General features: G+C 48.0%; 2 protein-coding genes and 1 long non-coding RNA gene across 5 annotated transcripts in view; 1 reads left to right on the forward strand and 2 right to left on the reverse strand.

Annotated features, from left to right (window-relative positions):
* Positions 1-3,351, reverse strand: part of Usp43 (ubiquitin specific peptidase 43) — a 62,752-nt gene extending 59,401 nt beyond the window's left edge. Inside the window, exon 1 of one of the 2 annotated variants that reach the window (XM_087569152.1) lies at positions 2,724-3,351. In XM_087569152.1, the coding sequence (XP_087425278.1) occupies positions 2,724-3,227 (504 nt within the window). In that variant the 5' untranslated portion in view covers positions 3,228-3,351. 2 annotated transcript variants of the gene reach the window in all.
* Positions 3,352-3,560: 209 nt separating this feature from the next.
* On the forward strand, positions 3,561-4,940 carry LOC100911946 (uncharacterized). Its single transcript, XR_015631735.1, has 2 exons — positions 3,561-3,736; positions 4,404-4,940. It is a non-coding gene; the product is annotated as an uncharacterized LOC100911946 (long non-coding RNA).
* A 996-nt stretch (positions 4,941-5,936) lies between these two features.
* The window catches only part of Cfap52 (cilia and flagella associated protein 52), a 41,252-nt gene continuing 32,031 nt past the window's right edge, over positions 5,937-15,157 (reverse strand). For both annotated transcript variants that reach the window (NM_001100968.2, XM_087571840.1), the window contains 5 exon segments: positions 5,937-6,428; positions 7,580-7,691; positions 8,745-8,847; positions 12,337-12,488; positions 13,314-13,459. In NM_001100968.2, the coding sequence (NP_001094438.2) occupies positions 6,253-6,428; positions 7,580-7,691; positions 8,745-8,847; positions 12,337-12,488; positions 13,314-13,459 (689 nt within the window). In that variant the 3' untranslated portion in view covers positions 5,937-6,252.

Raw genomic sequence — 15,157 nt, forward strand, 5'->3', positions numbered from 1 at the left:
TGCTACGACCCCTTAATACAGTTCCTCATGTTATGGTGACCCCAAACCATTACTTTATTTTTGCTGCTACTTCATAACTGTAATTTTGGTACTTTTATCAATCTTAATATAAATATCTGTTCTTCCAATGGTCTTAGGTGACCCTTGTCAAAGGGTCTTTTGCTATCACCCCCCAACCCATCCTATTTGTGGAGGTCAGGTCAAGCCCCACCCTACTGGGCCCTTCCTGGGTCTAAAGTTAGCTAGACATCTTAAAAGACAATCACCTTAACAAGGTCAAATATCTAGTCTTCCACTCTCCTCCCCTGCTCCAAGAGCTTTCATCAATGAATTTGGCAAAAGGATTCTCGGCCTGAGTTCCAACCCTGCTCCATCCGTCCCCTTCAACGCTATTTTCCCTTCCCAGGCCTAGAGTTGTTATACCCGTCTCCCATGTCCTTAGTTGACACTTTATCTTTCACAACCCAATTCAGGGTATAGGGTCCTCAGCAGGGAAGGCTGTGCTGCTCTTCCAAACAAGTCAAGTCCTCTTGCCACAACTGTCACAGCTTCTCGTGTGGTCCCTTTCCATTTTGACACCAGTTCTGAGGGACTGCATGACCACTGTGTTGGCATACATTTCACCTCTAGACAGTGAACCCCTGGGAGCAGTCCCTGCATCTGGATTCAGAGTTGTCACTCAGTCCCAAGATCTGGCTTTTACCCATCCCTCCTCACACAGTCCCTGTTTCCTAACAGAATGTCTCCACATTCCATAAATGTGTGTCGACTGGGTGAAGGTTTCAATACCCGTAAAAGAAAGCAGCACCGACCTAGATCGCCATCCCTCAGATTTAAAATCCATAATTCTAAACTCCATCCCACGCTCCGAGTTTAGCCACCTAAAAGTCCCAGGAAAACCCCAGATTATGTCTCCCTCGCTAACAACTTAGTTATCATTCGGTTCCTCCACTGGGAGCTCCCAGGCCCTGGGGATTCAGACAGCAAAAGAGGAAATCCTGGTGAGTCACTGGCAGTGACTGTGAATTTCAGTCCCTTCCAAGCTACTTGCCACTCTCGCTGCTGTAGTAACTGGGTGGGACGTCTGGTAAAAGAAAGCTTACCCAAAGATCACCTCCCTTCCTCCTCTAGGTCTCTCTGCAGGAAGGAAGTATAATTCTAGAATAACCACTTCCCAGGAGCCAGGCCCCTTCTCGGTGCTCTCTGTATAACCCACTTAACACAACCCCTCTATAATGAAGTAACTGTCATATACCTCGATTTTACAGATGAGAAATGATTAATCTGCATTAAAAATCATAGTGCCCCAGAGACCTTGCTCTTTCTGTATGTCCACCAACCAAATGTGCTCCTCTCTTCAGATAGAATCTATCACTGAATCTAGACGCTCACAAATTGGCTAGATCGTTCATACAGCAAGCCCAAGGGAATCCACCTGGCTCCATCTCCCCGGGGCTGGGACTGTATACAAGTCTACACTGAGATTACAGCGAAGATACAGGCCTGCCTTTTCTTTTTCTCCCTTTTTATCTGGGTTCCAGAGACTCATATCCTCAAGGCTTGTACGACAAGTGTTCTGTCAAGCACTGAGCCACTGCCCACAAGACCTTGCTCTTGACCACCACACTACACTGATTAGCGTATTTGAAAAGCAAATGTGGCTCAAAAGTGATAACAAGGTCATCTGTGTAACTAATGTGCTCCTTCAGGAACAGAGGTCAGAGAGAAAGGCCATGGTTAACATCCTTTCGGGTAACAGGACAGAGACTGTTTTCTCAGATTGAAACTTCAGAACCGCGTATGTATGTTTGTGGAAGGAACACTGACAGTCATATTCACCTGCCAGAGCTGCGCTTTTGCAGCAGGATGCAAGCCCTGTGCACCAATTATCAGGAACACTTTGCTTTCACGGGACTGCGACTCCACAATTGTGCTTTAACGCCATCTCATGACCCTGCAGCATCCCCAGCAAGGGGACTGTAATCTTGCAGATAATAAACACCATCTCCTGTTCACATTCGGCCGGGACTTAATATAAATTAAATTAAAGGATGCCATCTCTACTACAGCACTCTTACTTACTCCCTCTCCCTACTTTTGAGAGTACCTGGCCCCTGGGTTCTCAGCAGCCCCCCGGCTTAAATAATCCAAAGCCACTGCGTCTAAGGTCGTACATGATCTGAAGACCTTCATCTGCCTTCAGTACGCATCACCTTCAGGTCTATGCCCTTTCTACTTACTGATCACTCTCCCTGGATTCCTCCTAGATCTGGCCTGGTAGCGTCCTTCTCAGCATTCTGTTCTCCACCCTTGTATCTCCTCTTTCTCCAAGCTTGACCTTCAAGCTTGGACCTACTTCCCACTCTGCACCCTTCCAGATCTGAAGCTTTAAGTCACTCTGGCCGGCAAACCCACACTCCTTCAACAACTGCTTGTTAAACACAAAACTGCTCGACACACTTAAGGATGTCAGCTCTCTCCACCCCAGCTCAAAATCCCAGGGAGAAACTAATTTCTAAAGAAAACACTTGCAAGTGATAATGTAACACGTCGCCGTCACCTCAAAACAAAGGCGGTAACCCAAGGCTGGGCTGTTCAAGTTGTGTCTACCAAAGAGCTCTCCCCCCGCCCCCAAGAACCCGGCTAGGCTGAAGGTTCACATGCTTTTCAAGAACCGAAACCAGAAGGGTCGGAGGAGGCTGCTGGAGGCTGGCGCTGCCTACCTTGAACTCTGCGGAAAGTTGGGGCGTGTATTCGCGCGTCCAGAGCGCGCGCACCAGCGCCGCCAGCTGCTCGGTGACCTCGGCGCGGCCGGGCACCGCCCGGTAGCGCCCCAGCGCTAGGAACTCGGCCAGCAGGTCGGTGTTGCTGAGACACTGCACCACCGCGTTCATGAAACAGGTGTTGCCATGGTTCTTCAAGCCCTGAGCGCCGGGCGGACGCGCCCCGTCACCCGAAGATATCTGGGGTTGAGATCCCAAAGGACGATCTGGCCCTGGGCTGCCAGAAGAGGCTGGTGCCGGGCCCGGGGCGCAAGCAAAGCCCCCTTCTCCATCGCCATCGTAGGGGCTGGGCTGGGCCGGGGCCCGGGGCGGCGAGTCCCCCGAGCGGGAGCGGCTAACCAGAGCTAGCAGGAAGCGGTTAAGCAGACGGCGCAGGGAACGGCGGCGGCGGGGCCGGGGCGCGGGCGGCCCCTCTCCCAGTGCGTCCCCCACGCCCGGATCCATGCTGGCCACGCACGGTGGTCCGGGAGCGCAGCCCCCGGGACACGAGGTGGACCGGCAGCTCCCGGGTCCTCGCTGCCTCTCGGAGGCGCCGGGCGCCGGCTACCTGAGAGCCAGGTGTGCGGACACCGGGCGAGGGCGGAGCCAGGGGCGGGGCCGCCACACCACGCCCCGCGCGGGAATCCGGCCCTAGGGCTGCGCCCGCCGCCGGGCTCCCGCCCCCGCGGCTCGGGCTGGGAATGCACTTCCCCAGAGCCCGCCTAGTGGACTTCCCCGCCCTTCCTTCCCGCCTTGGAACAGGCCTTTCACCTCGGCTCGCCTTCCCCGCCCATCCCTAAACTGCGGAGACAATCCGGGGATGGAGCCTTCAAAAGCGCCCAGGGAAGCAAAGCACTGGCTTTGGCTAAGTTTCTGGTGGTGCAAGCCGGGTGAAGACTAAGAAAAATGACCGGCGAGCTGTGCCCCTGTTCATGCCCCGGTGTCCTGAGAGGCGAGCGCTGGCAGCTGTGCAGGTGAGGAGCCCAGGCTCAGGTGTGTGCGGTCAGATGGCGCCACCTCCTTGCAGCCTTTGCCTACACCCGTCACCCTAGGACCTGAATGGGGAGTGGGTGTATAGTGGGTTGAGAGTTTGTTTTCTTTTTCTTGCTGTTTTATTTTTTAATAACACGATAGGTTACAGTCATTTTCCAAAAGCTTGGGAGACTTGATCGTCCTGGTTTTCATTGGTGAAGGGAGCTCGGAAAGGTTGAGGGTACGAAATGAGAGAAACCGGAATTCGACCCTCGCTGAGTGCACAGCAGAGTTCAGGTCCTTTACAACCCCAGTATTTGCTTGCCAGGAAGTTTTCCGGTTCTCAGGCGCGCCCCCTACTCGGTTGCTGCTTCACTCCTTCACGCAAAATCCTGACTGTGTCCTTACCCAATCAGAATTAGTTTGGCCTTGCCCCGCCCTTGATTCCCTGGGTAACCCTGGAGGCCTCTGCTCCTTTTATGCCTTAACTGTCAGGTTTATAATTAATCAGGCAAGGTCTTGCAAAATGAATTTCTCATCAGTTTGTAGCTCAAAAAAAGATCAGCAGCTTTCTGGAGTCAGAATTACATCAGAACCCCAAAATGTCACTTGCTATTTAATAAATAAGTGGTCATCATTTATTAAATATCCTCCTTGATCTTCACATAGGATTGCAGCAGTTACCTGGTGCCAAAAAGCTGCGTACGTCAAGGATAAAGAAGAAACTGTAATGTGGAGACGTGAAGTGTAAAAAGCCACCATTTACCTTCCTGGGAAAGAAATCCACCTGGTTGATTAATTTATAAGGTTCATTTCATCACCCTGCTGTACAGAAGATGTCGTGGTCATGGCAGACTCTGATAAATCATCTCCCATATTTCACCTTTGTGATCATGTCAAGATCCCCAGTAACTCACAGGGAGTTTTCATTTGGTAACACTTTAGGGGGTTTCTTGTTTTTGTTTTGCTTTGGGGGGTTGGTGAGAAGGAAAGGGGGTCTCTCCCACTTGTGTAGCTCAGGTTTGTCTGGAACTGTCATTCTCAGCCTTAGCCTCCTGAGTCCTGGAATTCTGGGTGTGTGTCTCCAGGCCTGGCTAGCACAACTTAAGGAAGCGTTGGTGTTTAACTCTGTGGGGAGTGCCACAATGCATTATCAACCACTTCAGCTCACTCACGACTCACAATAAATGTCTGAGCAGAAATCTATTCTTACTTGGCAAAGTCGAAAACTAGAGCTGAAATTGTTTTATGAGACTTGCTGTAAAGGCTAATTTTTGATAGTCACTTCGATCAAATTAAGAACCACCTGGGTGGGAGGGGGGCAGGAGAGATGGCTCAGCAATTAAGAGCTCTTCCAGAGGTCCAGAGTTCAATTCCCAGCCACCACATGATAGCTCACAACCATCTACAAAGGGATCTGATGCCCCCTTCTGGCGTGCAGGTGTACATACAGTTAGAGCACTGATTTTTTTTTTTTTAAATCATCTGGGAGGGTCTTTAGGATATAATACAGCAAGTAAAGGTGCTAACTGCCAAGCCTGATGACCTGAGTTGGACCTCTGTGAACCACAAGATGCAAAGAGAGAACTGACTACCCTGGATTGTCCTTGGGCTTTTAAATGTGTGTATTTTAAAAATCAGCTAGCGATTGAAGCATACCTCTGGATGAGACCGTAAGGGTGACTCTTTGAGAGATTACTAAAGTTGGTAGAGACTCATTCTAAATGTGAGTGGCACCATCACATGGCCTTGGAGGGAATAAAATGGGTAAGGCAAGCCCCCTGCCTTCCTCTCTTCCTAGCTTCAGTGACTGAGTATGTGTGCCTCACTGTGAGCTTCTCCTCAGGTGCCTGGGGGCAAAGCCACCATAGTTCAAACTCTGCGCAGCAACGAGTGCGAATAGGTTGCTGCTGTCAAGTATCCACGCAGACACAAGCTGTACAAAAGTTAATACACCTGCACAAAGACCTGGGTTCCAACCTGACTACCTATACCACTTCACCAATGAACTGATCATTTAAAGAGTGAGTTTGGGCTGGGGGGATAGCCCTGTGTGTGAGGCCCTAGTCCCATCCTCACCACCACATGCAGGTGATCTCTCCTCGTCTTATTTTTAGAAGGAACCAGCATCCCTCTCTGGGAACAGGTCAGGAGGAATGTCTGTGGACTTGGATTTTGTGAGACAGAGAAAAGAGATCATGGTCAGAGTATAGCACCTTCAAATTTATTAAAATATGAAAGAACTCATATATATACACACATATACATATATGTGTACATGTGTGTGTATATATGTATACTGAATAAAGTTTTTCTTTAGCATATTTCAATTTCAACATACAATTTAAGATAGTAAGACATATTGTATAAAGGAAAGAAGTAACTTCAAGATAAAGTATTTTGACTATAGAACAAAACTAGGTGTGAGAAATCAAAACCGGTTCTGGAGTTATCCAAACTTGGTCCTGGGCCGGACTGTGTTCAATATAGGGTGGAAGCTGGGGAGATCCAGAGCGCTTCATGAAGCAAATGGGTATTTCCACCTCAAGATGGCTCCGTCTGCGCTCACACTGACGATATACTGGTTTCCTGGACTTATCCGGATGCCCATGATGTTGCCACTGTGTCCCACCCCAACATGAGTCACCTCGCCCTCGTTGTAGTCCCAGACTTTGATCAAATGGTCGTGTCCACCTGAAAAACAATCACACAGCGTTGCTCAGGGGGACTTGTTTAACAGCCCTGGCCTCACGGAAGCGCTTCATTCTCAACACAGTGTCTCATGTGCCAACTCGAAGGAAGGAAAATCCATATTTATATAAAGCTTTTTTTGATCTAAAAAAAAAGATCTATGTATGTTCTAGTAAATTTAGAGTGGAAAGGAACGTAGAGCCCAGCACTAACCACTAAATACACCAGCATTGCATCCCTCCATTCTTCACCAGGGTAGAGGTGCAGGCACATTGACGGGTTTCCCAGTGTATGCAGTTTGGGATCTTTGTTTTGTTTTGTTTTGTTTTGTTTTGTTTTTTGAGGCAGGTAAATGTATTACAGGTAAGGTAATGTATTATACATCTCTGTGTAATAGCCCGAGCTGACCTGGAACTTGCTTTGTAGACCAGGCTGGCCACCAATTCACAGAGATCCCCCTGCCTCAGCCTCCTGAATAAAGGGATTAAAGGTGTGTGCCATGTCTTTTTTTTTTTTTAAGTCAATGTGCTTATGAAACTTTAAGTTACTTGAAACACTTATAAATGTCCTTGAGAATCAAAGAGCCTGACAGGAAATCTATCAGTGCTGTTCCTGTGGTTGTGACCTGAGGGAAGTGCCCTCAGAGAAGTTGGCAGGTTTATTCCTGGGAAGGAGTTGAGACTGAATTCAACCGCAAACAAACAAAGCAAACTGATGGTTAGGAGCTGAGTGAAAAAGAGAGCAAGTGATCTACCTATTATCCTGGCCCTCAGGAGCCTGAGGCAGGAGGATCACTAATTCAAGGCCAGCCTGAGCTACATAGAGTAAGGCCCTATCTCAAAAACAATCAAAGCAAACAAAAAATGAATAGAAAAGCAAGTAGAAGGCTTGGGATGATTAAAGCCTCATTTCCGCCCCAAAGAGCTAACATAGCCATGTAAAGCTTGGCTTTTCTCTGTGCCCTGCACAAATGTCTTCCTTCATTGAAGTGTAGCTTTTGGACAGTTCCAGCTAGGGTGGTGGGCTGTTCTGGGCTGAATCTAACCAGGATGTCCTTGAGACCCTCTACTAGCTCTTCTGACTGCCCCCCACCTAAGGGTTTCTTGTCCTGGAAATAAGACACCCATGGTGTATTTATATTATCCAAGACTAACCTGTAACAAAGTGTTCTCCTTCCTGAGTGATATCCATGCCGTTGACGGACCCAGACAAGGAACCTTCCAACTCTCTGATTACTGACCCATCAAATACTTCCCAGTAAGCAATCTGGAATGTGGGAGAGAGGAGTTAGACAAGAGTCGGTGCGGTGGAATCATCCACACACATGCTAACAAAAGATGCCTCCACTTTATATAGAAGGTAGCAAAAATACACCACCGGAGGGGGCCAGTTGGAATTATAAATAGGCCATGGCGAGGGGGTGGAGGAACCATTTCATTATTTTTAGTATTGGTTTTGAAATTCTCATGCTATTTAAAGACATGTTGATATGCGATAAACCTGGGCTGCGACAGAGATTTTTGATAAGGCGAAGCAGATTGAGTCTGCTGCCACATGTAAAATACAGAAGAGCCACTGATGGTTCTGCTCCTGCGACCTAAGGAGAAGGCCAAGCTGCAGGCCTAGTGGGAGGGAAAGTTCTTTCTGGGGGATGGGGAATGAGAGTTCTGGAGACTGGGCTTTGCTAATCTCTCGCCCCCACCCCACCCCGCCCCGCCTGGCTCCCCGCCCCGCCCCCGCCCCGCCCTGTCCTGTGACTGGACTGATCTCTTCTTGCACCCACCCCAACCTCCACCCCTCATGCCTCCCGTCTTTATCCACAGCCAAAGCCAAACTACAACTTGGCTTTGTGGCCTAAACTAGCAATATATTCATTCCAGAGGGTGAGATTTAAAGAACCTGAAAACCTAACCTTGGTCCCTGCCTGGGAAGGGAAACTAAGTGGGGAGCAAGAAGAGACAGTTGCTGAGAGGAGGATGCTTTGCTCTGACTGCACTGTCTGTGTGGGGCCAGAGAATCACCCTTGGGGGCCAAAATGCCAACATGCTCCAGCCCCTGTGACACCGTTTGCACCTAACCTATGCATATCCTCCACCTGCGTACTTTAATAAATCATCTCTAGATCGCCTAGAATACTGTATCACATCATGCAAGCACTATGTGAACAGCTGATACACTGTTTAGGACGTAATGACCTAAAAGATTGAGTAAAGATGCAGTTCATCCCCAAACCCCACCCCAAGCAATTTCCAGGCATTTACTCCTGATTGAATCTTCAGACAAGGAACTCTGGGCTGTGGAGGGCCGTCTGCACCCTACCTTCCGGTCTGTGCCGCTGGTGATGATCTGGAATTCTTCCGGGTGGTAACAAACACACTGGAAAAGGGTGTTGGCCAGGATCATCTGATTCCTTCTGAGTCGCCTGAAAGTAAATTCAAATGCTCTGGAATCCACTTTGCCTCCCCTAAAAAACACTTTCTTATTATGCAGTATGCAGTTGGGCCAGCTCAGAGGGGGTTGGTTTTTCTTTGACTTCTCATGCAGATCACACAATAGCACTTGGGTCGTTGTTTTTGTTTGGTTGTTGTTTTAGTTTTAGTTTTTATCTTGTTTGTTAAAACGGATGTCTGCAGCGCTGGAGAGATGGTTCAGTTTTTTAAGATCGTGTGCTGCTCTTGCAAGGGGCCCAGAGTTTGGTTCCCAGAATTGGCATCAGGCTACTCATAACTGCCTATAAATTTATTCCAAGAAATCTGATGCCCTCTTTTGGCTTCACATGTTCTCACACATCATTTTTTTTTTAAAAAAATTTTTTAAATAGACTCCTGGCTGTTCTGCCCTGTACTTATGTCTCCTGCCATCACATCTGTCAGTGATATTAAAAAGACATAGGCATGAAAAAGACACCGCCTGAAACTAGACCAGGAGAAAGTTCCAGAGAGAAGGATGGAGAAGAGGCTGATTCAGAGCCAACCCAGCGCCTCTCACACAATAACCTTGATTCTCAAGACCTCCCCTGGAAACTGAGTGACAAAGAGTGGGGAAAGCCTGTTTCAAAGGGGTATTGTGCCCATCCCTACCCATCTGGAGTCAGAAGGTTGGGAAGGAGGCCCAGAGATCTGTATCTGAAACCAGCCATTATTGTGTGGTTATTATGTGCATGCAAGTTTGAGAACTTAGACACCATAGAAAGACAGTATATTTCAGACTTTGATCGATTCAGGAATATGCATGGACTTTTCCACCTAAACATTCCGAATCTGAAAACTGGAAATCTAAAATGGTCTAAACTCTCAAACTTTTTGTCAGTATTAACATGATAATATATAAAAAGAAAAGAAAGAAAGAAATTAAGAAAGAAAGAGAAAGAAGAGGTTTTGGAGGACTTGGGGATTTCAGATTGGGATGTCTGTCCAGGAAGCCTGGCCGTATCTAGTGTGCTGGTGGCTGTCTCACAGGCCCAGCTCCTGACTGAAAATGCACACTCTGCACTTTCTTCTCATACAGAAGCTTTCAAGCACAGTATTTGAGCTGAAGATTTCTAAAGACTTTTGGCACAAATATTCCAGCTGCACAAAAGGAAGGTGTTAAAGATTTGCAGTGGTCACAGGCAGCCACTGAAATAAACTCAGATGCTCCTTCTAGGTACACACTTTCCCAGTGCGGAGGTCACGTGTCTATGGATACGGGCCTTGAATCAGCAACTCCACATGGGAACGTATTAGACATGAAGAAACACAGGTGCCCTCTAAATCTATTCATGAAAAGCCATATACAGAGTACTTGGGGGGCAGAGGCCTCATCTACATAGTGAGTTCCGGGATAGCCAGGGCTACATACTGAGACCTTGTCTCTGACAAAAGAAAGGGGGATGGGGGGAAAGGATATCCCAGAGACTGGAGACCCAAGTTGTAGTCAGGCCCGTCGTGTGTGTGCGCGTGTGTGTGTGTGTGTGTGTGTGTGTGTGTGTGTGTGTGTGTGTATGTATGTGTATGTGTGTGTGTTTCCAGTGTGCATGCATGTGTGAATGTGCTTGTAGAGGCCAGAATTTGACATAGGCTATCTTCCTAGTCGCTCTCCACTTTGCATTTTTTTGAAGCAGGATCTCTCACTGACCCTAGAGCCACTGGTTCAGCTACAGCAACCCCAAGGGATCCTCCTGCCTCTACCCCCCAAGTGCTGAGATTCTAGGTGTCTGTCAGTCACCTGTGCACTCCTGTGCTTAGACTCTACAGTCTAGACTGTATCCACGGCCCTGCGTTTAGGTTTTTAATAAGTTAATTACAGGGGCTGGGGATTTAGCTCAGTGGTAGAGCGCTTACCTAGGAAGCGCAAGGCCCTGGGTTCGGTCCCCAGCCCCGAAAAAAAGAACCAAAAAATAAATAAATAAATAAATAAATAAATAAATAAATAAATAAATAAATAAATAAACAAATGGTCTGCTTTTGCCTTCAGTCCTTGCTCCCCTCTCTCCAAGCAGGAACAGTTCAGCTGGGCATGGTGACACACACCTTCACTCACAGCCACTTGAGAGGCTGATGTGGAAAGATCTCTTGAGCCAATGAATTCAAGACCAGCCTGGACAACACAATGGTACCCCATCTCAAAAGAGGAGGGACATAGTCTTTGACCGACTGTATCCCCTCTGTCCCTCTGTACTTGGTTCAGCCTCTTCAGACAGTTATCTGAAGGCTGTGCAACCCCAGGGGTGGTAGGAGGGTGATGGGTTGAAGGAAGATTGAGGGAAAGGGTTTGGTTCCAAAATAAAGACACAGGAAAAAAACTCAACAGCCAAAAAATTAAAAATCACCTTTGAAAACTCTCCGAATGGCTCCTATGGTGACGTCCACATGTTTGGGACTGAATAGTTTGGCACTGCCGTCTTTGGGTCTGTGACTTACAATGTAAACGGTCTCTGGGAATGTGGCCAGCAGAAAATGCCCCTCCCAGTGCTCCCTCCCAGGGCAGGCTCATGACCTAGCAGGATGACAAGAGGGACAACTTGCCCTGTAACTTTCCTTGTTAATTTGCAACATTTAAGTTGAATGGATTCACATTAAGTCATGCATCACCACATACATCTGGAAAACTACTTCCCTGTCTGCCCAGAAACGTCTGGTATTTAGTTCTTCCTGGAGTCCATATTTTTCCTATTGGAATCTATAGCCCTAGGACAACCAAGGAGACCAAGGCGTCCTCGGAACCTTTTGCCACTGTGATGGTTAGTCTTCACTGTCAACTTGCCTGGATTTAGCATTACCTGGGAGATATACACTTGGGCACATCTGTAAGAATGTTTCCAGGTAGGGACAATTAGAGTAGGATAGACCATCTGGATGCCCTATTCCTTTACCTGGGATTCTTGACTGGATAAGAAGGAGATTGTGGGACTGGAGCTCTGACTCAGTGGTTAAGAGCACTGGCTGCTCTTCCAGAGGTCCAGGAGAACACACCTCCTAGCACCTACATGGTTGCTCCAACTGCAGGAGATCTGATGCCCTCTTCTGGTCTCTGCAGACACCAGGTGTGCATATGGGACATAGATGCACATGCCCCTAAAACACTCACACATGGAAAATAAAGTCCCCCCAGACACCCTTAAGGGAGTAGGCAAGCCAAGTGTCACAAGCATTTCTCTCCCTCCTAACTGCAGGCAGACATCATATAACCAATAGCCTCCTCAAGACGCCTGCTGCTATGTCTCTCCACCATACTGGACTATCTTCTCAAACCATGAGCCAAAATAAACCCTTTACTCCTTAAGTTGCTTTTGTGAAATGTTTTCTCACAACAACGAGAAAAGAGACGAATACAACCTCTTGGGGATCTTTGCTTGTGTTCAGTAGAATGCTGGCATGTTTGGGTTTTTGTAAGCATTGTGCTGTCCTCCCTACCCATCCCAGGTACTTACACAAGGTCCCAAATGATGCATGTCCCGTCGGTGCTGGCAGTGACGCACTCCTCATTGTTCTTCTTCACCCTGATACAGGACACGGAAGACTTGTGCTCCTTCAGAGCCTCCTCCAGCTTCTGAGTCTGGCAGCCTATCTGCCACACCCTCACCTGTGGGCACCAGAGCACAGGCTAGGAACACAAAGGCAGGACTTTGGGAGGGATCAAGAAAGATACAGTGTTTCCCTCTCCACTGGGTGGGACTTATTTAACTCTGTTCCCATTTCAGCCTGACAGGGTGGGAATGCAACACTTCCAGGCTAGAGTGTGTGTGAGATATGGCCATCTTCTCATGAATAGTGGATGCTGCTGCTGCTACCAGTCTCCAGACCTGCTTCTACTTTAGGAGAAAACAATCAGGCTCCTGCCATCAGAATCGATATTACAAGGGCCTCTGCTAAGCCCAGAGGAAGAGCCTGTCTCCTCACTTCTGCTGAGCCTTGCTCTCAAATTTCTCATGCCATCTGGAAAGCTCTTGATACCCAGAACCATATTTAAACTTTCACATCAGCTATTCAGTTTTAATCAATGGAAACCGATGTTATTCATCCTCAGAGGATCAAATAGCCATTGTTTTTTATATATCAAGAAAGAGTCTCTGAATTCTAGTGCAGGTACGTGTTTAAAAATGAAATGGAGATGCTGACGAAAGCATTTATGAGCTCTGCCTGCTCTTCTGGAGGACCTGGGCTTCATTCCCAGCACCCGCATAGCAGCTCACAACTCTCTGTAACTCCAGCCCCAAGGGATCCTATGCCCTCTTCTGCCCTCTTGTGGCACTGCACACACATGGCATAGACACATGTCATGCAAACATCCCTACACATAAAAATAAATAAATAAAACAAATAAAGAAAAGTGAAAAAGTGGATAGCCTCCTATGAGTTAGTTGCTCTAAATCAAAGTCTTTTTAAGAGTATCATTTTAGAACCGTACCTCCCCTTCTCCTCCACCGCTGATGATCCTTTTACAGTCACTGGTGGTAGCAATGGCCGTCACCCCGATCCTGTGAGCACTGTTAATGGTGTACATCAGACGACCTGACTCTGGAGCAAAGGCTCTGATTTTTCCATCATCCCATGCTGTCGGGAGAAGGAGAGGAAAGGCAGGTTAGCCTGGTCCGTCAATATACTCACCACTTTCTCTGCAGATTGACACTCTCCTGAATCACCAATAAGAGTGAAAACTGGAAGAAATGGTAGCAGCGGACTGAGAGGCTTGCCCTAGCAGCTGGCAATACTCGTGTGCCCTTCTCCCCAACCTCACAAACTGGTTGTACCCAGGAAGGGGAAGGAGGAGGTTTGACTGGAGTGCACCTGGTTGTAGTGGATCTCGAGCAGGGAAGGAGGCCTGTTCATTACTTGACTGAGTTCTAGACCTCTACCCTCATCCATGTAATTGTTTTTTGTTTTGCTTCTGGTTTTGGAGACAGTTTCTCTTTGTAGCCCTGGTTGTCCTGGATCTCACTCTGTAGACCTGGCTGGCTTTGAACTCAGAGATCTGCCTGCCTTTGCCTGCCTTTGCCTGCCTATGCCTACCTCTGCCTCCCAAGTACTGGAATTAGAGGCGTGGGCTACACCTTCTGGTCACCCACGCATCAGTTCACAGTTCCAAATAACCCCTGCCTTCTCATCTCCCTGTCCTCATTGTTATTTGAGACAAAGTTTCATTATGTAGCCCAGGCTGCTCACTCTTAGCTCTCCTGCCTCCTAAGTCCCCCACCTTTAAATCCTAGACTCCTTCTCTGATTCTCACCATTTTGCTGCCTCTATGAAAGTTGTCACCACCCATGCAGTTGCTCAAGCAAAGAACCTCAGAGTCACCTTTGATACTCACTTTCCAAACACACAACTTAGTGCAATGGTCAATCCATCAGGAAGTCCAGTTATCTCCTCTGTTAAAATACCCAGCCTCTGATCTTCCCCAACCTCAGCTGGCGCCACCCCATTCCAGCTACGATGGCGATGAGTCCTCTCAATAGCTCCTTCCCTGCACTTCTGCTTACAATTAGTGATCTATCAGGGGTTGGGATGCACTTTTTAAAAACCAACTCATCTTTCTGATCAAGACCTCCCCAAAGTTTTCCTCACTGTCCTAGAATTAAAATCCAACTTTAAAAAAAAATATGGATTTTTTTAAAAGCATGTGTACATGTGTGGGCGTGTGTACCTGTAAATGCAGGTGCCCAAGGAGGGAAGAAGAGAGCATCAGATCCCCTGGACCTGCCTGAGTTAAGGAGTGTTTGTGAGCTGCTTGGCGTGGGTGCTGGGAACTCTGCAAGACCAGTATGTACTTTCCAGCCCCCAAATCCAACTCTTTAACCTGAACACTAACTCGTACCTGGGGCCACGCCCCTCCTGTAACTGATGAGCTCCGGATGCGCTGATATTCTTGCTAAATATATCACATGATTTCCCACCTCCGAACCTCTGCACTTGCTGTTGCCTCCACCTGGAATACCTTTCCTCCCAGGGTTGTGTGCAGCAGGCACTTGCTGTGAGTCTTAGTGTTGTCTCTTGAGCCCAAGGTGGATCTCATTTCAGCAAAGACTTGAGGAGATGAAAGGGAAGGGAGAGGCAAGCCATGGAGGTATTTGGAGGAAGAACATTCCAGGCCAAGAGAACAGCTAAAGTAAGGACCCGTATGCTGGTGTGTTTGTGGAATGCCAGGCGGTGGGGGAGGGGAGCAGGTTGAGAAGAAGAGATAAGAAGTAGGGAGTGGAGTAGAGAAGGCCCCACAGGGACTCGCATGTGATTGCTGGGACTTTGTCTTTGTGGGGC

This window comes from Rattus norvegicus, chromosome 10 (genome assembly GCF_021556685.1).
Source record: "Rattus norvegicus strain SHRSP/BbbUtx chromosome 10, alternate assembly SHRSP_T2T, whole genome shotgun sequence".
NCBI lineage: Eukaryota > Metazoa > Chordata > Mammalia > Rodentia > Muridae > Rattus > Rattus norvegicus.